The sequence below is a fragment of the Lepisosteus platostomus genome, chromosome 2 (genome assembly GCF_059453375.1).
Source record: "Lepisosteus platostomus isolate fLepPlt1 chromosome 2, fLepPlt1.hap1, whole genome shotgun sequence".
NCBI lineage: Eukaryota > Metazoa > Chordata > Actinopteri > Semionotiformes > Lepisosteidae > Lepisosteus > Lepisosteus platostomus.
In genome coordinates, this window is record NC_142612.1 from 50,660,139 (window position 1) to 50,683,123 (window position 22,985).

General features: G+C 36.4%; 1 protein-coding gene across 2 annotated transcripts; it reads left to right on the forward strand.

The window, feature by feature from the left end:
* The first annotated feature begins 4,108 nt into the window (after positions 1-4,108).
* On the forward strand, positions 4,109-22,211 carry LOC148676420 (tyrosine-protein phosphatase non-receptor type substrate 1-like). Of its 2 annotated transcripts, XM_088607881.1 has the most exons (6): positions 4,109-7,311; positions 7,691-8,041; positions 9,794-10,144; positions 11,207-11,332; positions 12,025-12,056; positions 19,945-22,211. In XM_088607881.1, exons 1-6 carry the CDS (start codon positions 7,269-7,271, stop codon positions 20,065-20,067), a joined length of 1,026 nt encoding a protein of 341 aa, XP_088464007.1. In that variant the 5' UTR covers positions 4,109-7,268; the 3' UTR covers positions 20,068-22,211. The 2 variants fall into 2 exon arrangements, with proteins under 2 accessions (XP_088464007.1, XP_088464013.1); XM_088607887.1 differs by lacking the exon at positions 4,109-7,311 and having other exon boundaries at positions 7,700-7,874.
* Positions 22,212-22,985: the final 774 nt, after the last annotated feature.

The window sequence follows — 22,985 nt, forward strand, 5'->3', positions numbered from 1 at the left end:
AACAATTCTGAAAATCAATACTACTGTATCATAAATACAGACTTCAATGATATTTGAAAATATTTTTTAATAGTTAACTTTTCTCATTTTGAAATTAATATCTTCCTTATTCCATGTATGGAACACTGCTACAATATTACATTTTTCTGCAAATTGTAGCAAGTGAAAAAAGTCCTTCAGTAATGAAATAATTGAGAATATACTGTAAATAGATAAGTCCTTAAAAACTGGTAAAAATGGTTTGCTTTATTCCCCCATAAAAAGATTCTTACTTCTGCTAGTTCTACACTACAAAGGTTCATCCTTACAAAACATTTGTGAGCCCTCTCAATCACAGATCCAGTAAAACCAGTTTGGCAACCCCACATGTTGCCAGATGCATGGTGTGGTAATTGTCTACTGTCTGTGTCAAAAGGGTTTTTGATCAGGGCAGGAAGTCAAAGAATAAGCCATCAAACTGAATCAACACCAAAGTGTCATTGATGCATCAAGGCAATTCACATCCATGCAGCCTTCAACATCTGGTGTCCAACACCTAAACTTTTCAATCTGTAACACTATCCAACCACCTTTTTGAAGAAGATACCAGGGCTTATTTCAACAAATGACTGGATGAGATCTTTGGATTAATTAATGTGTAACTACAAAGCAGGTCAGTTTTGCACTCATAAACATGTCTTCATATGTCAGGGTGTGCCCTCACGCTGTATTCTATACCAAGGATTGACCAGGAATACACAAATAAATGGGCTGTGACCTAATTGTGCTATGTTTGCATGTAAGCAGCTGGGAAGTTATTTTCATTGGCACAAACTACCACAAATGCAGTACTAATGAATTAAACCAGTTTGTTTCTCCTACTACATTGTAGCGGTGCTCGGTAAGGTCACCCCCCAAAAAAGAAGGTGTTACAGATGCAGCCATTCAAAATGGGTGGGGTATTTCGCGGTATACCCCGGTGGGCTTGTCGCGGTATCACGCAGTATCATGGGGTAAATCGCGTCATTTGACCTCATGCCGGAAAGTATCCGGCATCACCTTGTAAAACCGCCAGGAGGAGCCAATAAAGCTTAACCTCTCATGTACAGCATTTGAGCTTTTAAATTTAAACTGTGTATTACAGCATATTAATCATCAGTCATTAAAATGTTGGTATATTTTATGAAAGCAAGATTGCTCAGTTGGACAAAAGTACACAACCTACCTTTATCAGAAATATTTATGCATCAAAGCCTTTACCAAAGATATTACAAATAGTATTAATAACGAATGACTTTGGACAAGCTGTATACTCAAAGTATAATTTCTTTAGCACGGTTGTACAAGCACTTGGAATCTGTCCAAGCCCTACTTTGTCAGGCATTTTCTTTTACTTCAACGGACATAAAAACTCCCTTGCTTTTAACAGGGCATTTCATAATTTCTAACTATAACAAGAGCACAGCAAAGACTGTATTAAAAGAATCGCGTATCTAAAGAAATTAATAAGATATAATTATATTAGTGTACTGCGACAGGGCTGTGTAGGGCTGTTTCACCTCTCCCTTCATGTGACTCTATTCAAAAGCCATTTAGCAAAGGGGGGATGAGAAGAGTGACAAACTAGTATACTTTAGATCTTTTTTTCTGAACCGGGGAAAATCTGATCATGTTTCTCTATAACAATAATAAAAAACATTATTTTACATATCACCTTTAAAAGTGGCATCTCAAAGCAATACAGTGGATGGAAAAACAGTTAAAAGGACCAAACTAAATACCAGACAAACGCAAATGCGTTTTTAATAAAATGCTTTTATTCATTCAGCAAAGAGTGAGAGAGACATCCAGCAGAGAGACACACAGACACCGGTTTTCATTGACAAAAAGTAATTGTTTTGCAGACGTGGTCCACCCCCAGTAAATTTCAAAAGTCACAAGATTTTGAAACACGAGGGTGGCGTAGCGGTCGGCTCTTGCTTTCCCGTCCAATGAAAGGCAGGTTCCTTTTGCCGAAGTCGGGAGACATTAGAGGCTTGCCACACCCGGACTGTTAAACCAATGCATTAGCAAGTCAAAGCCCATTGAGGAGCCGGGCGCAACAATTGTTTTGTCCCTTGATTTACTGATCTGCATTAATTACAGAAATCGAGTTCCTGCTCTTTGCAGACGACCTGGTCCTGCTGTCGCCCACAGAACAGAGGCTGCGACAAAACCTGTCACTGCTGGAGCAGCACTGTCAGACCTGGGTGCTGACAGTCAATCTGGACCAGAGTTATGGTTTTCCAGAAAAAAGGGAACCTCAGGGAAACAGGTACAAATTCACACTTAACAACAACACATTAACACCTAACAACGGGAGCAGGGCCGAATTAGGCCAGTACCCACTATTGTTAAACATACAGAAAAGAATATTAAAGTATTGGCTTTAGTATTAGCCATACAGAACATTAAAGTGCCCCTTTCCATTCAGCGGGTGTCTGAGCCGCTGTGTCCTATCTTCTGACAGTCGCTGTTGTGAATGTCTGTAGAGTGTATCTTATTTTTAGTACTATATTTTTACATTATATTACCTATTAATCAAACTCTAAGTGTATGTATCGGCTTGTCCCCCCCTCCCGCCCCTCTCTGTGTACAGTAGAGCCTACTGTCCAGCCAGCACATGTCCACAGACATTCACAACGACGACATATCATAAAAAGTTTGCACATATAGTTAAATTATTAGTTGTTTTTCAGGAAGTTAAAAAAACACTTGAATTACGTATCCAGTCTCTCGAAATAAAGTTATTTTTCAAGCAATGCAACAAACGTCAGGCAATGTGTTTTTCTTTAATCCAACATTGACAGCCACATCTTAAATCTTGTCAGTCAGCTCTTTTTTCTCTATCACCTTAAGGACAGCACATACAAGGGTTAATTGCACAGTGGACAGCGCAAAGAAATTTAAAATAGTCTTCTTTAGGTGTGAGGGCAGGAGTGGATTGCTGAAGGCAAATTAGGAAAACAAAGAACAGGACAGGTGAGACGTTTATCCAGAGAGCGAGTGATCAGAAAAAGGAACAGCTGTTACGCCCAGGTTTTACGCTCTCTCTCTGCTGAATGAATAAAAGCATTTTATTAAAAACGCATTTGCGTTTGTCTGGGTATTTACTTTGTAATCTGTGGTTTACATGTACTGTATTGCTTTGAGATGCCACTTTTAAAGGTGATATGTAAAATAAAGTTTTTTATTATTGTTATAGAGAAACATGATCAGATTTTCCCTGGCTCAGAAAATGACGATTAAAATCTGCAAATTTTCCACTTGTATGTCATCGGAAAATACAAGAAGTTTCTGTTTTGTGTAAGGATGGTATCAAAAAGTAATCTAAGTGGTGAGAAAGCTGTGCTCCTCAAAGCGCTTTACAGGATAAAAACAATAGCAACAATAGTGTTAGGCTGGGCTAACGATTTTTTTATAGAAATACAAAATGAGATATAGTGATGTGTTCCGGCTAAGACATTAACGAGTACAACCCCCCTCTCTGCGGGAGTGCTGGCTGTGATGAATTAAACCGGTTTCACAGGTATTTTCAAAGTAGAAGGGGGCGAGATTTCCAGCGAAAGACACCTCCCCCCTCCAAAACCAAGGAAGTACAGTACTTACTAGTTAAGAAAGCTAAGCTCCTCAATGAAATCCCTTTAACATGCTAATGCGTTGGTGTAACAGTCCAGGCATGGCAAGCTTCTAATGTCAACTCGACTCGATTGGAAGACAATGAACATATTCTAGCCCTAAATGAATCAATAGCAAACATGGTTTACATAAAAGACATTTTTCCAAGAAAGTTTATAATAATACGATCTATAGTTGAAACCTGAGCCTAAAAAAAAAGAAAAAGCATTTTCAGAGAGCAATCACGCTGTGTTTATGTAGAAAAAGTGATTAGGTTTATGAGCAATCTAATTACTTATTCATTTAAAACGCTATATAAAATAAAGTTTATTATTAATTTGCTGGACAGAGCGGTGAACATTATTATGGATAAGACAAAGATAACGATCCTGATCAGTTTAGAAATCTGTGTATGCTGTAAGGTTTTTACTTCTTAAACTTTTAAAATACACGTTTCGAATAGAAAGAAATCATCTTCCTGGTACAGTATGTATAGCAAACCAGGACGCCTTTTTTCTCCAATCAGAGGGGTTAGACGCTCGGTTAAAAGCAAAGGAGATTGTCTGTTATAGTGGACATAAAAACAAGAGTTCGCTGGCATTATATCCTAGAAGACAGATAGGCACCAGACCGGGAGAATGCCCGCAGCGTAAAAGAAAATGCCTGATGAACTAGGTATTGGACAGTTTCCAAGTGCTTGTACAATCGATGGAAATGTTCAAATAAATGTGCAAAAGAAATAAACAAAATAATCATTTATTTCTTTATCATATTGACTAGTTAATGTCCTCTCTTTGCTAGTTAGTGGCAACTAATGTTGCTGCGTTGGGTAGCAACGGGTGACTGTTTTCAGGCGGAAGATGTAAACAGCTTAATTTTCGTGTTAAATAATTTTTTTTAAATAAAATTCATTCTATACAGCAATAGCATATTTGGGTATCGTTTCATAAAACTTTCATGCTTAAAATGTTTAGGTAGAAATGGAAGACTGGTGTGTATTTTTTCTTTAAACTACCAAGACCAGCCATACACAGTACAGTTTACGTACATACAGTAATGTTTATGTTCCTAAATTAATATCGTTTATGACCTTCAGATGCGTTATGCTCCTCTTCTTTTTATGCTCAGCTACTAAAATTTCCCTTTAGTGGTAAAATTCCATATAAATATTCAAAACTAAGCGGATTAAAATGTGCACAGTAAAGACATTAAATGATTAAATCTTTTCACTACCGACCAATGCACCACGAGTGCCCCTGTTGGTCATTTTGGCCAGCCAATCACTTACCGCGGGGCACCGTAGGCTTGTGGGTAGTTTACCGTACCGCGGGTTTGTACCGCGCATTTTGAATGGCTGCATCTGTATATATCAAAATTAAAGACTCTGGGAAGTTACTTTCAGCAGCACAAAACCAGCACAAATGTAGCATTAACAAATGAGACCAGTTCAGTTTCCTTACAATATTGTTGTGATGCTAAGCAACGTCATGATGCCGATAAAACAAGGCACTATATCACGGAAACAAAAACAGCACAAACGCTACTTTCAACGGCAAAACTGCACTACTAATGGATGAGGTAGGTTTAATCATTTGTGCTGTTTGTAGGGGGGCCAACCCCACGAAGCTAAAATAAAAATATCAAATCCCCCAAGGGGTTTGTAAAAAAGCACTACAGTGATCCTGTATAAATTTAGCAAAAGATTTATAGGTCAGATGAGTTGAAGCTGGATTATTTTTGATCAAACACAGAACATTTCAACATCAGCACCCTCTGTACAGTAAAGCATGATGGTGGCAGGATCATGCTATGAGGATGTGTCTCTTCTGTGGGGACTGGGAAAAAAGGGGATCAAACAAAATAGAGGTATACATAAATACTAGATGAAACTTGTAGTATACTGGAGACTTAAAACAAAAATGTACCTTTCAAACAGGACAATGATCCAGAAAACAAGGCTAATACAGAAGTGGATTACTGTAAGAATTAGAATGTGAATGTCTTTAAGCAGTCCAGTAAAATCATAAAATTATCATTTTATGCAAAAACTTCAAAACTTTTATATATAAGCAATAACCAAGACATTTGGGAGAGTGTGAGCTTATCTGACAAAACAATAGGCGAAAATTGTACCACATTGGTGTCCAAAGAGGGTGGAGACTTGTGGTAGCTGCAAGAAATGTACACTGTAATTGCTAACAAACTGCTTTCAGCAAATATTGAGTTCATAATGGGTCAGTTTTTTTTCTCTTTAGTTTACGTTTTTATTGAAACTTAGAAGTCTTCAGTTTGAGCATTCAGGTTTTGAATTAAATATTAAGCTTAAAAATACTGTATGTATGTATAATTTTGTCATTTACCATAGGAAGGGTTACTAAAATTTTTAGCAAATCTATGGACAGATTAGAGTGCACCAAAACTACCAAGAGCCTGCAAACTGAAAAATGTAATCTTGAAAAGCATGAAAAATATTTCATTCTTCTACGACCCCCTACAATACTTTTTGATTTTAGATATAAGTTACCCTACTGGCCAAATGGTATGTATTTCCTTTTTCTCTCATCATTTTCACAGAAAGTGTGCATGATCATCAAAATGATAGAGAAATCTCAGGTCTGATTCATATAAAATGAGCAGGTCAGTATGTCAGTGGTCATGCGCAAAATATCCACCACACCTCAAAAGCTATGTTTAATACAATCTAATGATACAAGTAATCATTAGAGTTATGCAGAAGCATTTTCTAAACTGCCTGTCCCCTTGTTTTAAAATCACCAGACTGGAGACTGAACTGACCTTTTTGACAAACTATACTGTAGTTATAAGAAATGCATAATGCAGAAGCCTTGACTCCTGCATATGAAATCTCAAATAATTTGGGCCATTTATTTTTTTCTTCAGTTTTCTACCTTTGTTCTGATTTTCTTCAGGTACACCAACTTCTTCTCAGAAGCATGGCATATGAATACGTGAGAAAGTAAGATGGGCATTTTAGCTTATTACTTTGCCCTTTTAATATTAGTTCCAGTACTACATGCTAGGAAACAAATGTGGTTTTATAAAAAAATTGAAAGATATACAGTCTCAGAAATACTATCAATAATTGTATGTTTTATAATAATTGTACTAATAATGCAAGATGATCATACAATCTTACCACCAGTCCTAGTAAGCATCACACAATGTAATGCACCTTGTCAGCATTTCCTGTTGTCACTTCAAAATCTGTAAAAGACTCTGAGGTGATAACAGTAAATGATAAATTACAGCCTTATTTTGGTTGAAAAAAATGTAGAGTGAATAGAATGGGGACAGAATTGCACTATCCTCATAATTTACACGGTCCTTCCATATGGGATTTGAATATAAGAAAACGGACCTTTATAATTGCGCCTAAGGCTTCAGTGGTGCTTTTGCAAAGATTTCTCTGTACATAACCACTTTTTTCCATAATGGGTCTTTTGAAATGTAGGAAACAGTGGGTGTTGAATGTCTCGCTTGTTTATGCTAACTTCAGACGCCCAAAACACATGACATTCTGGGTAGTGGACAATGCCTGAGCTGTCACACATGCACAGCACTCCCTTCATTCGGAATCTCACTTTCTCCTGATTCAGAGAGCAGCAGCCAGTATGCTCAGATTCTGCTTACTTGTACTCTTTCTGTTCAGAAAAAGTAAGTCAAATCTGTTAAAACATATTTCTTGATGAAAATGTTTTTCTTATGTAGATTATACAGTATTATTCACTATTTTTTTTATATAATGATATTCAAAACTAATAAGATGCACAATACTTAATCATAATATAACTAACATTTAGACCTCATTTATTTTTACAATTATTTTTTCAATCATTGAAATTATTTAATATTTTTGTTTCACTTTTCATTTATATAATTAATTTAACAGCAGCAACAAGGAAAGACATTTAATGAGTTTCATAAAAAAAGCTCAAACCAATATTTATCTAATTTTATTAGTGAACATTAAACAAAAATGATAAACCAGCATTAGATTTCCAATGTGCAAGTATATATTTTTTTCTTTCTACAGGTGTGAGCCCAGTGGTTGTTGTCCAGCCAAATGTCCTGGTGACCTCCAGTCCTGGAAAATCTGTGACTCTGAGATGCTCCATATCACACTCCACTGCTAATTACTTCTCCTGGTTTAAACAGGTCCCAGGACAGGCTCCCAAGTGTATATTAACAGTGTATGCTCACTCATCTCAAGCTACACGGTATGGAGAATTCATAAATGATACCCGCTTTGAAGTGTCAAAAAACATCAGCAGTTTTAACCTCATTATTTCAAAAACAAAAACTTCAGATGTTGGAACTTATTACTGCGGGGTCCGTGACTATGACCTGTTGCTATTTGGAAATGGAACATTTTTAGATCTTAAAGGTAAGGTAGAAATTAAAGTAGTTATTTCTTTTTCACATGTGCGTACATGCACATATTGTCCATAATTGTATGCTAAATGTTTTTGTGTTTACGTCTCTGTTCATGTAGTACAGATACAAGATACAGCACAGAGATTTAAATTAGTTTTTACAAAAAAAACATAAATATAATTTCATTCCTGCAAAAGCCTGAAATAGTTATTTGGTTCAGTTCAAATATACACAATGATAGCTTTGAACTTGATCTCCACTAACAAACAGCCCTGCAGATGTAAATATGAGATGAAGATTTTTAAGAGCTTTTTTAAGATTGGAATGAGAACAGAGAAAAAAAAAAGTATATAAGAAAATCTGGATGCAATGCTCCTTTCTATTATTATATCATAGTACACAAAGCTTACTGTCGTTTATTAATCTTTTTCACTTTAATCCTATATTTAAACAAAATATTGTCTTTAAAATGTTTAACGGAGAAAGTTATCATTTAAAACAGACAGAAAACTATTAAAATTTGTTAGAGCTATTGCATTTTTTATTAGACCGGTTCTTCAATTTGTTATGAAGGGCTGATATAATACATTTTTACAAAATTCATTGTACAGTAAAAAATAAATGGCACAGGCAGTATATATATAACAGGTGTCACTGTATATTATGACATGGGTCTAAAAATACATGTGAACATCAAATAATTATTCTAAATATTATGGGTTTTTCATTATAACCACGTTTTCATTTCATAGTGCAGCACCAATATAATTTAATAATACAAATGCTGTATGTTCAATTAACCATCCAGGTTTCTCTAAATTACTCATATTAAATGGAATTTATACAAATGTACAGTACTCTGTGCTTTAAAATATTGAGATGGTGTGGCAGGTCTACCTGATCAGTAAGTGTGAGGTTAGAAAACCTACAAAACAAAACAAAAAACTTTTATAGGTTAACTATTTGGTTTAACTTTTATTAATAAATCCCAGGAATTCTGAAAACATGGGCTAACACCAGACCAAACTTCATGTAAAACTCTTCCAAACCAGACATGGTTTGTAACTTGCTTTTCTTCTCTAGATTCCCCTGTAAATCTAATTTCAAAAGATGGGAGCTCTAGTGTGTTTCTCCAATTTTAACTATTAATCATAATGGAAAATTAACCCACCTTTTAACTTATGGGGGAGTCAACCTGCTTCTCTCTGCAACCCTCTAGGAAATTCTTACCTAATATTAATACTTTGGTCTTACTAGTCTACCATCATAACTATACAGTTAGATTAGTCAACCTGTGTACATTTTTTTATAAAGAGAAAATAGCTGAACATCTTGCAATGCTGTCTGATATGAATGCCTACAATTTTTCTCTCCAAGGTTAAATTCTAAGCTGTAAACCTGCAGTGCAAATCAGCACAGATGGTTCAGAGAAACAGATGCAGACATCATTAGATCATAAGAAAAGTTAGAAATGAAAGGATGTCAGTAAACCCATCTAGACTTTTAAAATTTATATAGCATATTTTAAAGACGAAATACAGCATTAATCATGCCAGATATTTCTGTTATATGAAAGATTGTGGCACTTAATAATTTGCTAACTGGAATTGTCACATTATAAATATTTGTTTATATTCATATCATTTAACAAATAAGTTAGAATTGAATGCCACAATAAGAAAATGGATGGATATACCGTATATATGTACTGTATCAATACAGCAAACCAGGTATTAATATAATTAAATATTTTTTTTTGTAGGCTCAGAATCAATAAGCAGGAGTGTTGTTCAGCAGCCTGTGTCTGCCCCAGTCCGGCCAGGAGACAATGCAACCCTCCAATGTACAATACACATGGAGACCTGTGCAGGAGATCACAGTGTTTATTGGTTCAGACATGACTCAGAAGAATCCCTTCCAGGAATAATTTACACTTATGAAAACAGGAGTGATCATTGTGAGAGTAACTCTGTGACTGGGGCTCCTACACAGAATTGTGTCTATAACCTCCCCAAGAGGAACATCAGCCCCTCTGATGCTGGAACTTATTACTGTGCTGTGGCCACATGTGGGGAGATCCTGTTTGGAAATGGGACCCTGCTGGACATTTCAGGTAAGTTTTATGTTTAACATATATAAATAAACAACTGACTTTAAAATATAAACAATAAACAACTGACTTTAAAAAGTTAAAAATCAAATAAAAACTCAAAATAAATGGATGTCAAAGTCTGAATGCCTCTAATTGTTTGACATAAAGAACTCTGAAATATATATCACATATTAAATATTTTTATATGTACATAACAAGTGTAGAAGATTATATACAGTGCCTTTCACTCTTTTCCATTGATGTCCCATTTTGTTGCATTAAAATTTAAAACAAAAATATATTGATTGTGATTGATCTATACACAGAAATCCTGAATTACTTTTATGCCAATCAAGGAATACAAAGAACCACATTAAGAAACCAGAATTTAAACCATAAAAGGTTTAGCTGAGTATAGGAGAAGAAAGGGGTGGAACTACAACTGGCACTAGGGGACACCATTTCTTGTAATTAGTCACAGTACATTATGTACCTATGAGTAAACAGGAAAAGACTTCAGAATTCACATTTACCTGAATGTATTTAAGGTTTTGTTTGGTATTTAAAAAGTTAGCACAGTGAAAGGTGTGGTTAGTGAGTGCTGACCATTTAATGCATTTTTTATTTGTACTGAAAGAGATAGGAATAAAGCCCTTTGAACTTCATTTATTTTGATAATCACGTCTTTACTTGTGTGCAGAACTTTGTGACAGTCCTTCTTGACTATCTTGAGAGCTTGAATTTTAATTAAAAATAAAAAATTAAGAATACCTGGTTATATTTCTGCCAGGAATGTCAACAGAAATAATTAAAGTATAAACAATTTCATATTTTCATTTATGGTTTCATCTCTTTGAAAGTATGTTGTAACTATAATGAAAAAATATAAATATTTTATACTTCAGGGTGCAAAGCTGAGAAAATCAAAACTTATAAAGCTCTTAAATCAAACGCTGAACACTGAACTAATTAAAGTTCACAACACTATATGCAGCTGACGTTTCATTTAACACTGTTTTAGGTTTAGCTGATCAAACTTGACAATGTTATCTTAATTTTTATGTTTGATTATTTTTGTATTAGAATCTACTGCTCAATCTACAATTCCTCCCTCTGTATGTGCCCTGCTGGTGTCAAATGCTATGTGTTTCATTGTGATCACTGTCCTCATCTGCATAATGAAAAGAAGGAAGTTTGAGCACAGCACAGGTTAGTATTTTCTAGACAAAGTAATGTAAAGTTTTGGTTAAATTATTTATGTGTGTCATGCTAAAGCCATCCATAGTAAATCTATAAATTGAATTAGATTATTGTGATTTGTCCACTTTAATTATATTTGTAATATCTATTACCTAACCCCTTGATGCAATTCAGGGGAGCTGGAATCTATCTCAGCAGGCAATGGGCACAAGACGGGGTAAACTCTTTACAGGACATCAATCCATTGCATGGAACAAAGACACAAACACAGACAATTTTTTCAAAGTAAACTGGAGCACCCAGTGAAAACTCAGATCCAGAATTGAACTCAGGGCTACAGCACTGTGAGACAGCAAAGCTAATGACTGTGCCACCACAACATCTTGGAACAATATCTAACATTTTTATATCATGTTAGACATTAATTAAAGTTAATTAAATGCATGTAAATTGCAAGTTGAAATATTCTTCTTTGTCTTTTCTTTATTAACTGTAGAATTGTCTTTGGAACTGTGTATATCCCAAGGTATTATGATATATTTTTTTATAAAGCCTCATTCTTGTCTGCACATGGAATAAACATTAAATATTTCAAGACTGTCATTGTAGTTGATAGAGTCCTATATACATGTATATATGGTATAATATATATGAAGCAAATCAGGTGAATTGAACTCACCTTATCACTGAATTTGTTTCAGGACAAGTCTCAGAGGTCATGTCAAATACACAGGTATGTTTTTAGTTCCTGGATATCTCCATGAAACTAGATTGATTTTTAAAATACAAAGTTAAAATCACAAGATGAAACAGAAAATAATGCCCAAATTCTGAAATAATTATAATTTAATATCAGTGGTAATACATGATAAAAAAATGCCTTAAAAGCCGTAATGCATAAAGAGTATTATTCATAATGTATTGAGAATCTATAACATACAGATGCAGCCATTCAAAATGAGCGGTAAAAACCCGCGGTACAGTAACCTACCCGCAGGGCACCGGAGGGCACCGCGGTAAGTGATTGGCTGGCCAAAATGACCGACAGGGGCACTCGTGGTGCATTGGTTGGTAGTGAAAAGATTTAATCATTTAATGTCTTTACTGTGCACATTTTAATCCGCTTAGTTTTGAATATTTATATGGAATTTTACCACTAAAGGGAAATTTTAGTAGCTGAGCATAAAAAGAAGAGGAGCATAACGCATCTGAAGGTCATAAACGATATTAATTTAGGAACATAAACTTTACTGTATGTACATAAACTGTACTGTGTATGGCTGGTCTTGATAGTTTAAAGAAAAAATACACACCAGTCTTCCATTTCTCCCTAAACATTTTAAGCATGAAAGTTTTATGAAACGGTACCCAAATATGTGATTGCTGTATAGAATGAATTTTAATTTTTAAAAATTATTTAACACAAAAATTAAGCTGTTTACATCTTCCGCCTGAGAACAGTCACCCGTTGCTACCCAACGCAGAAACACAGCCACTAACTAGCAAAGAGAGGACATTAGCTAGCCAATATGATAAAGAAATAAATGATTATTTTGTTTATTTCTTTTGCACATTTATTTGAACATTTCCATTGATTGTACAAGCACTTGGAAACTGTCCAATCCCTAGTTCATCAGGCATTTACAGGTCTGGCGCCAGTCTGTGTCTTCTAGGATATAATGCCAGCGAACTCCGAGGTCTGAGGTCAAATTCTTCCAGCACGGGGGTACCTTTAAAGCGGAGACGACGGCACCGAAATTTTTTGGCGCGCCTTCTCTTTAAAGCCCTGGCCAAATATGAAGACAGTACGTACAGTTATAATTCAAACGGAATTAAAAACTACACATCCCAGTTACCATGGTGGTGCTTGTTATCATTGCGTTTAACCAACGAAACAGGGCGAAAAATCAGTCACATGACTTTGGGGCAGAGTTTCGAAAGCTTAACCTATCAGCAACAAAGCGAAATTTACACGATAGGCTACCTCAAACTGTCAATTACACGACTGTGTATGTCGCTTAAGCCACTCCTATTTGGCATTTTAGTAATGGAGGCGAGAAGACGCCCCCCCCCCCTCTCTGGGTATCTGATTTGCCGTCATCTTTAACTGTTCGGTGTCCGAATCGGAGTAGCTACACGTCCGAAATAAAGTTAATCCCAACTACAAAACATATATTTTTGTGGTAAGAGGGCGCAAAACATCAGTATTTACTGCTATTAATTACTGTACGATTTATAGTTGAAATCTGAGCCTAGATATAAAGTTAGATATAAAGTTAAAATCTCGACAAAGCAATGTAGGAAATACAGAGAAAATAAATCCTTTCTGACATCTAAAATCAGTTTCGATCAAGGTCTCTAAAACGAACAAGAAAAAGAGGATTTTCAGAGGGCAATTACGCTGTGTTTATATAGAATAACTGATTTATGAGCAATCTAATTTCTTGTTCGTTTAAAACAGTGAAATGTCAGCTGCAAAAGATCGCACCAGAAACAGCACTCTCTCTGCCTGTCATAGACATTCAGGAAAGGCTGATTGAAGTTATGTTAAGTACAATAATTTGGTGATCAATAATAACAGTTGTAGGACAGTATATAAGGAGGATAAGGATTTTGAAGTTGACTCGAAATCTGATAGGTAACCAGTGCAAGGACTTGAAAACAGGTGTAATGCATCCCTGATAGGATTCTTGCTGTCATATTCTGAACATATTGAAGATTGCTCAGTGTGGATTTAATTTCCCCAGTGAACAGGATGTGCATTTATTAATTCTAGAAAAAAAAGCCTTTCTTGATTTCTCTAGTTCTTAGTTTCTCTAGTTCCCTTTAAAATAAACTATTGTTCCACAATGCAGAGTATTACATGGCCAGTATTTACACATGATATTTGTGATTTAAAGAAATTAACACAAGAAGCTTTTGGAGATTTAAGTGTTGGCTGAGTTATTGCAGGATAAAAGACTAGAGATGTTGGTAAGAAGAAGATAATTTGGGGAAAGCTGAGGAATACACTTATAACAAGAACACTTCCTAATGGGGTTAGGCATACTTTTGATGAAGATGATGAAGTTAACAGACTATATGTTTACATAGATACTGAAATAAGGATTGTATTTTAGATTATGTGTAGTTGCTGGCATTGAACTGTGTGTTGGATGCACATGAATTGAAGGAATGGGCAGACATAGCTGATGCGGATCCACAGAGCCAACATATTAAGATGTTTATAATTAGAGGCAATTTGTTTAAATAACTTGGTATGGATACTGATGTGCAAGAGAGGTGGAAAGGCTGTTTCCTTAAGCCAGCACTATAAAATATTTTATTCTCAGTGAGATGCTGCCATTTCATAGTGGGTTTCTAACACTGTGTATAGTTCCATCCACACAGTGCCTTTACTTCCATCCATTTCTAATCTCTTTATCCAGTACAGAGGATTTGGAGCCTATCCCAGTAAGCAACGGACACAAGGCAGAATACACCCTGGACATAGCGCCAGTCCATCACAGGATAGACAGACACAAACACACACACACCAGGGCCAGTTTTCCCATAAACCAATTAACTTACCAGTATCTTTTGGAGTGCGAGAGGGAGTCATATCACACATATGGAGAAAAACCATGTAACCCAGAGAGAACATGCAAACCCCACACACACAGGACGGCAGGAATTGAACCTAGGACCCCAGTGCTGCAAGATAGCAATGTTAACCACTTTGCCACCATTAGAAATGGATAGATATATTTGTTATCTTTCTAGTTCAAAGGTTTGCATACATAATTTAATTTTGAAAGCCACTGAGACATCAGGTACTACTGTTGTATTTATGAAAAAGAAACAAAACAAAAAGCATACTAACAACTGTGCAATCCTACTCCTTGGTTACTACATTTTATTATTTATAAACAGTTAACATTGTTAGCAAAATATTTTGAATTATATTTTACCCTATTTTTTCTTTGGTTTTGTATTTAACTTATTATATGATAGTCAGATTTAATGTATATTTGAACGATGAAAATATATTTTTACAAGATACGGGGGAAAGTGCAACAACTTATTACAGTGCTAAATTTAATATTATTGATTACTAATAGTTTATGCTAACACCTACCTTTCTTAATTAGATGTATTTAAAACTGAACGAAGTGTATCATAACATTCAGAAATACAATCGAGAATAGTTTTGTGGTGTTTGTATAGATGAAACGTTTCTAAAATGTATAAAGTAACAAAATTAAAGATGATTAAAATCTGTAATTTTTCCACTTGTAATGTCATTAGAAAGTACAACAAGTTTCTGCTTTGTCTAAGGATGGTATCAAAAAATAGTCTAAGTGGTGAGAAAGCTGTGCTTAATGATAATTAAGGGACTTAAAAGTAAAAAGAGATGCTTCATATTGCTTGATTAATTTTAAAAACTAAGTTATAAATGCAGACGCGATTGCTGCCATAAGCGCTCCAGGCAGCAGAATGTTCGTTCTGTACTGCTGAGCTCCGCGCCTCCTCCCTCTCTGTAAAATCCTGGGTTCGGTAAAATGTTTCAAAATGATGTGAAGGACAACAGAGCTTTCACTGGCCGATTATCATTATTATCATTATAATCATTATTATTAATAATGATATTAATTTAAGGGTCTAAATATCTAAACATATGTATCTGTATAGCAGGTAGTATCACTGTATTCCACTTTCTTTGTAAACACGGAAAAACAGATTCACAACGCAAAGCTGTATCGCTGTGTAAAAAAACCCGGTTTGTAATGAGCTGCTGAGCTAAGAATAGGAATGTTCCTGCTGGCAGAGGGGGTGGAAAGTGCCTGCGGTCATTTAATTAGTATTGCAATTCGCACTGATTCCCTTGCGAAGATATGGACTTAAGAATATTCGTGCCTGGTCAAAAAATGGCATTAAGCACTTAAAATTAATATGGTTAATAATAGTAAACTGTAACATGCTGTAACAAGATCGGCTAAACTGCGAAGAAAATGCTTTCAGAGAAAATCTTTCAGGTGTGAAGAACATAGATCTCCAATGCAATTTCAACCAAACCTGTTCCCACACACCCTGCCCCCACTACCATTAGAATATACACAAAGCACTGAAATCTTTCAAGCTAATGATCAGGTGACCTGAGAGAGAGCGAGAGAAACACCAAGGGGTGCGGAACCAGGGAACTATTTACATGGAAAACGGGTGATCTCCCCAGACTGTCCGCCCGTTTCACTGTTACCTGGATACCTCTTTATTTAGAACTGATTTTTAGTTTAGAAGGATTCAAGTAGGGTTTTAGATGAAAGGCAGCGACCTTAATCAAGCCCAAATCATAATTGAACCCATTCAGAGCCTACATTACATTTTAGCGTTTCATTCTGAGCAGAAGACCCTCACACCTGAAGAAGGCTTGCGTTTTCTCTCTTCTCTTTTAAGTATGTGTACAATGTGTAATACAATTACAATGTGTAATTACAATGCTGTAATACAATTTGAATAGTATGGGGTGGGGGGGGGGGTGTCTTTCGCTGGAAATCTCGCCTGCTTCTACTTTACGAGTACAACCCCTTCTCTGCCGGAGTGCTGGCTGTGACGAATTAAACCGGTTTCACAGGTATTTTCAAAGTAGGAAGTACAATGTTAACTGGTAGCTGGTTCAAAACACGATTCAAATCAATATAAATGTTTATTTTGTAACGCATAGGTGACTATTCATTGTTATTAAAAAGACTTAAATTCGATCATGTTGTGATATTTAGAAATATAAATTTGTTTGGTGCGAGTGAGGTTTTATTTAATCTCTGACCAAGGGAAACGTTTCATTTTTTCAAAGAAATGTTTATTAAAAAATAAAGTCATAGTTCCATGGGATTCAATCACAGACCATGTGACATGGGAGTCAGGAAACTAACACACAGCGCCACTGGATTTGATAACGCTATAAAAACGCTATAAAATAATGTGACTAGGCACAGAACAAGTTTACAGCACAGTACAATAATAAATGCTGACCATGACTTTAGAAGCATAAATTACCTTACACTCAATTTAAACACAAGCTGTCTTTAGCCTTCTAAGCTGGTTCATACAGAAATGTAGAGATCCAGGCTCAGAACACACAGCTTCATTAGCGAATAGATATGCAGGACAACTAGAGAAGACGTTTTACAGAGGATGGATTTTTAGAAACATCCCATCAGTGACATCACTGAAGTCAACTCCTAGGTACTGTAACTGTCGTGTGGATAGTTTCACAAGAATCAGACAAAGGTTTAAGCATCGCTTGTTCTAGATAAAACTGCAAAAAAAAAACAACAACCCATAATGTACTTCTTTGCGGCTCTGTTTGCCCAAATCATATATTCACAACGTGAAATCTAGAAAATAATATTACGTAACCAAAATCCGCAATATGGAAACAGAACCTGTGTAATTGTTGATAGATGATGTACTCATAACATTTTTTCAAGACGAACTACATTTAAAAAATGACTTGTATGTACTTGATATCTCTAATCAATCCACGGCGACATTGTTAAAAGCAGAGTCCCAGCACAAAACAAAACTAAAACGCATACCGTTTCGCGCTTCTTATTAGTTGCTCAAAAGAAATTTTACCGTATGAAATGCATAATATAAACCTAGAAACATATACGTGAGCAGTATTTACGCACTGTAGAATCGGTGTTAAGACATACCTCTCAAATACTGTAAATCAAGTTAAAAATATCTCAAGACCGATTCTGGTCATAATGAAACCATGTTTCGTGTATGTTTTCTTTAAAGTACCAAGACCAGCCATATACTGTATGTTTATGTTCCAAAATTAATATCGTTTATGGCCTTCACACGCGTTGCAGTATGCTCCTATTCTTTTTATGCTCAGCTACTAAGATTTCCCTTCAGTGGTAAAATTAGATATGAATATTCAATACTTAAACGGGCACAGTTAAGACATTAAATATACATATACATACTGTATACAGTACAGTTTTCATACGGTAATATGTTTATGTTCCTAAATCAATCTCTTTTATGAGCATGTGAAAGGCATGGTGAATCGATTCTCAAAAATTACTGTACTTTGCATGATTGGAAACAAATGCGTGATTGCGAAATGCTGTGGTGTTACTTTTACAAAGACGGTCAATGAAAAAAAGAATGTTGACCAGGGCAATACTTTGAGTTTACACTTACAGCTTGTCCAAGGTCATTCATTATTAATTCTATTAGTAATATCTTAGTTAAGGACTTTGATGGCCACAGCTCAAACATGAGAGGTTGAGCTTTATTAGCTCCACCTTGCGGAAATTCCGGATACTATTATTTTGCTTGTCGTATTATAGGAGAATTTACGGTAACTCGCGATATTTACCGGTAGCTTGCGGTAGACTGCGTACAGCGTACCGGAAAATAATGCGGTATCGCCCGCGCATTTTGAATGGCTGCATCTGTATGAACATAGGTCTCCTGGTAGCAAGTTTGCCTTAATAATGAATAAAAAGTGCATCATAATATAATTAAAAATTGTGGTTATATGGAAGGGGTTGTGTGAGTAACAGGCTATCCAGCTATTTTGGTTACGTCATTGTCCTGGCTTATTTCAAGAAATGGCTGGATTGAAAGTATTGAATCAAAACAGCTACCAAAAATGTAATGTTTAACTACCAAAATATAAATGGGTTGAATGGCTTCCTCTAATTTGTAATTTTTCTTATGTTCTAATGATTTGTGCACTTAAGTAGAATCATCATCAAGGTCATTTATACCTTATATTTATACTTTATTAATAGTTTCCTAAGTGAAAACAATTGTAATTCTAATCTGTGATACGCAAAACAATTATGAAAACCAATTTTCACTAACTATAACAAAGTGTCAAAAATAAGCCGTGGTAGTGTGCTGTTGAAATCACTAAAAATGCATACTGTGTATAAGCCATTTACAGTACATTTTTTAATAACAATTACAAGGGGAAAAAGGGTATTTTTACCTGAATGTGGTACTTTAAAAACTTCAACTACATTCATTGTCTCTCTCTCATTTGTGTAATGTTTTTACAATGTTGGATAGTGAAAACAAAGAATGTAACACGATCTACAATGTGAGCATGACCCTGGACAGGAAGATTATAAAACAAATATGCAATTAAATGAACAGTGATTGAATTAAATTGTAAAAAAAAAAACAAAACAGAATTCAGTCTAAATCAGAGGGTCTTACATATAAAACATGTTTATATAGGAGCATTTTATATATTTTTCGCTCTGAAAATGAATTTGCTATAAAAAACGAATGCAAAAAATGTGTACATGGGAGAAAGACCAATTTCATCGCACGTTCTAAAGTATTCTAAATACTCATAGTCAGTTTTGGTAATTTGAATTATTTTTAATTATTTTTTGCCACCTAAATGGTGTTTTTATTTAGTCCACACATATTTAGTATACATGTTTGGTAATGGCTTTACCAGTATTGAAAATATCTGCAAAACTGACAGAACTGTTTAAAACTATTTTCTTTTGCATGACAATAATGTCTGTTTGTTTTTTTATTTGTGGTTTTATTTGTCACTGTATTGATACAAACGTGCTGTAGCAAACTAATGAGCCTCTTTTTTTCAGAATCAGGACACCGATATTGTCAATTATGCTGCTTTGAACTTCAGTGCTGGTAAATCTAAACCTGGAAGAAAGAGGAACGAAATGGACAGACAAGCTATTTATTCACAGGTCCAATACCATTAATATGATTACATATTATGGATGTGTCATATTTGTAACTCAACAAAGATAAAAAAGTCACTATCACTAATGCTTAAAATGACTAAAAGGTTCAAGTAGATGTTATTTTATACATAATTGTAAAACAATTGTAAAAAAATAATACTCAGCTGGACTGTATTACTTTTATTTACTTTAAAACATGTAAATAATGTCACTGTTATTAAATATCAGATGTGATGATGTTATCCGGTCAGTCGGATCTGACTCTCGGTGATTCTATAGGCCATCTCCCGCCATGCTTTCCGGTCTTGGACTTTGTCTTTCAGCTGTTCTATGCCTAAGCCAGTTTCCGTTTTGATGGCGTCGAGCCACCGCGTTCTTTGGCAGCCTCGTCTTCTTCTTCCACTGACCATTCCAAGCATCATTGCTTTCTCCAATGAATCTGATCGCATCAAGTGACAAAAATAAGTGAGCCGGAGTCTGGTGATCTTTCCCTCAAGCGAAATTTCTTGAATTAAGTGCTGCAGTGAAATGACAGGTGGAGCCCCAAGTATAAGACTTCGGGATCTTTAGGAGTTCCAGGGAGATGAGATGGTAGTGAGTCAGTGAGTAGGGAACAAAAAGAGTTGTGCAGGTAGGCTGGAAGTAAAGAAATAAGCAAAGGCTGCAATATCACTGAGTGAGGACTGTCCATAGAAATAGGCAGGAAAACCAGTGGGAAAGAGATTGCCAGGAGATTCAGGCAACTGGATCTCTGGATAGAATCTGTCAGGAAGGTTCAGGCAAGGTCCAGTAGCAGGGACATGAGAATGAGTGGAATAAGGAGTGCTGAAGGGTGCTTAATCAGGGAGAAGTGAGACTCCACTGAATCGCTGTTTGCAACAGAAAAATACAATTATAAGGTACAAATAAGCAGTAGCTTTACAGTGTAGCATCAAGGCTTATTACAAATGCAGGAATTAAGTTTCTGCTCCCTTGCCAGTCTCTCTCTCCCTCATCTCAGTGCTGCTGGATATAGAGAGGCCATTCCATTTGGTTCACATTTAAGGTGTTTTTCTAGCTGATAGAGTTTCCTGATAAGGAACACCTCCCAAGGCTGAGATTCTCCAGCCACCCTAATAATCTGCGCCTTACTGTCTGGGGGATTCCTTGGGAGAGTCTCATCCCAGGTTGCTTACAACCCTAATGTTAGAAAGCATGGTTACTCATCCTCCACCTCGATCAGCCAATCAGAGTAGGGCAGGGTAACCCCACGTGGGTCTCGAATGCCCACGGATCATTCAACCAATGAACGACCGTAGTTCCTCCAGATAAAACAGGCAGCATAGGGGCCAGAAAGAGGCTCCTCCAGGAAAGTCTCAGACTCATCTCGGACAATCATGTAATGGCCAGTGGGTATAAGTGCCAGGACTTTCCTTTGTTCTAAGAGTGGAGAATGGAGGTCATCTGCGTGTAACCAAAGGATCCGCCCGAGGTTAGCCCAGCAGCAAGCCTCGTGAACTGCCGGTACCCACCGCGAATGCTCGCCTGATCAACAAGTGAACTACGGTTGGAACTGTCTACAGCTGAATATCAGTATTCAAGACTAGCGCTACATCAGGGAACGAACCAGTCTTCTTCCCGTCTAAAGAGTGTGACTTGTTTGGACCCGCAGTCACTTTCCATGTGCACAATCTGCTAGTATAACCAACACTAACTAGCCAGAGAGCCTACTGCCAGCGCGTTGCAGCAGGAATCTCTCCCTCCTTCTCCCACACCTCATGCCGACTGCCTGGCACCAGGCCAGAGGACGCCGATTGGACGCAGCAACAGCCTGTCGCTGTTTCCTTGTGTCCGCGATAGATCTGAATTCACACAGATTGGATGAGTATTCAACATTTTGCATTACAGCTCAAGAATTCAATTGTTACCTCAACCTGAGCTGATATCAATTTAATTCCTATGAGTGATATACTTGCCTTTGAGTATCTAGTGTAGAAGTTGCAATCAAAATTCATTTACAAAATGGTATAAATGAATGGTATACTGAATGTATGTTTCTCTTGGTTTGTAACTCTTCGTGATTGAATATATACCTTTTGTATTCTGCTAACCCTCACTCTTAAGATCTTTTATGTTTATATGCACATTTTATGTATTAATAAATGTACTGTCGTGTATTAGTATCCGTGTGTATGTGTTTCTGAGTTATCCTGCAAGGTCGGTTTTCTAATAGCCATCAAAGAATCATTTTGTGACTTATTGCTACAATTAATAATTGTCCCAGTAAATGCACAAAACCCCTACAACAGTGATTCGGGTTCAGTGTTGGAGCACCAATCTAACAGAGAATCCAGCCTCAAATAGTCTGCCTGATTGAAAGGTCCCCATGAAAATGCTCTAATTGCCCCTGGCAACAGTGAGATGCAAGCTGCTCCGAGCCCAGGCATATAGATGGTGTCGGGATGGATGTTTGGCGGAAAGTCTGGACCAGTTGAGGATTGTTCCAGGCTGTAACCCAAGTCCATTCCTCAGGTCATCTTCCTTGCCAATGGCTAGATACTGTAGACTGGATTGGACCCAACAGGCAACTGGGATGTGGTGCGGGATGAGCAGAAATAAGATGTCTAACACCGATGATATTGGTTGCCGTTGTGATCATGGTAGGGATAGACAGTAAGTAACAGTGTTTACATTATCCAGGATTTTGTATGGGCCAATGAACTGGGGACACCAGCTTCCTACCGACCATTCAAATAATTAAGTGTTGCAGTGAGACTTTTTGGCAACCCTTCTTTAAGACCCTAGCAGTTAGCAGTTAGCAGTCCTTTCTTGACACTTGACAGCCATCTGTAGGTTAGTCCATACGGCCTGCCAAACCCTGCCAAACCCCCTCGAAGTATAAAGGCTGTTCTTAAGGTGGCAAGGATGTTTGTAGATTTTGTGGCTAACCTGAGGAG

Coding starts and splice junctions, on each gene's coding strand:
- LOC148676420 (XM_088607881.1), top strand. CDS start 7,269: ATGCTCAGATTCTGCTTACTTGTACTCTTTCTGTTCAGAAAAA. Junction 7,312..7,690: donor ACTCTTTCTGTTCAGAAAAA/GTAAGTCAAATC, acceptor TTCTTTCTACAG/GTGTGAGCCCAGTGGTTGTT. Junction 12,057..19,944: donor AGGTCATGTCAAATACACAG/GTATGTTTTTAG, acceptor TCTTTTTTTCAG/AATCAGGACACCGATATTGT.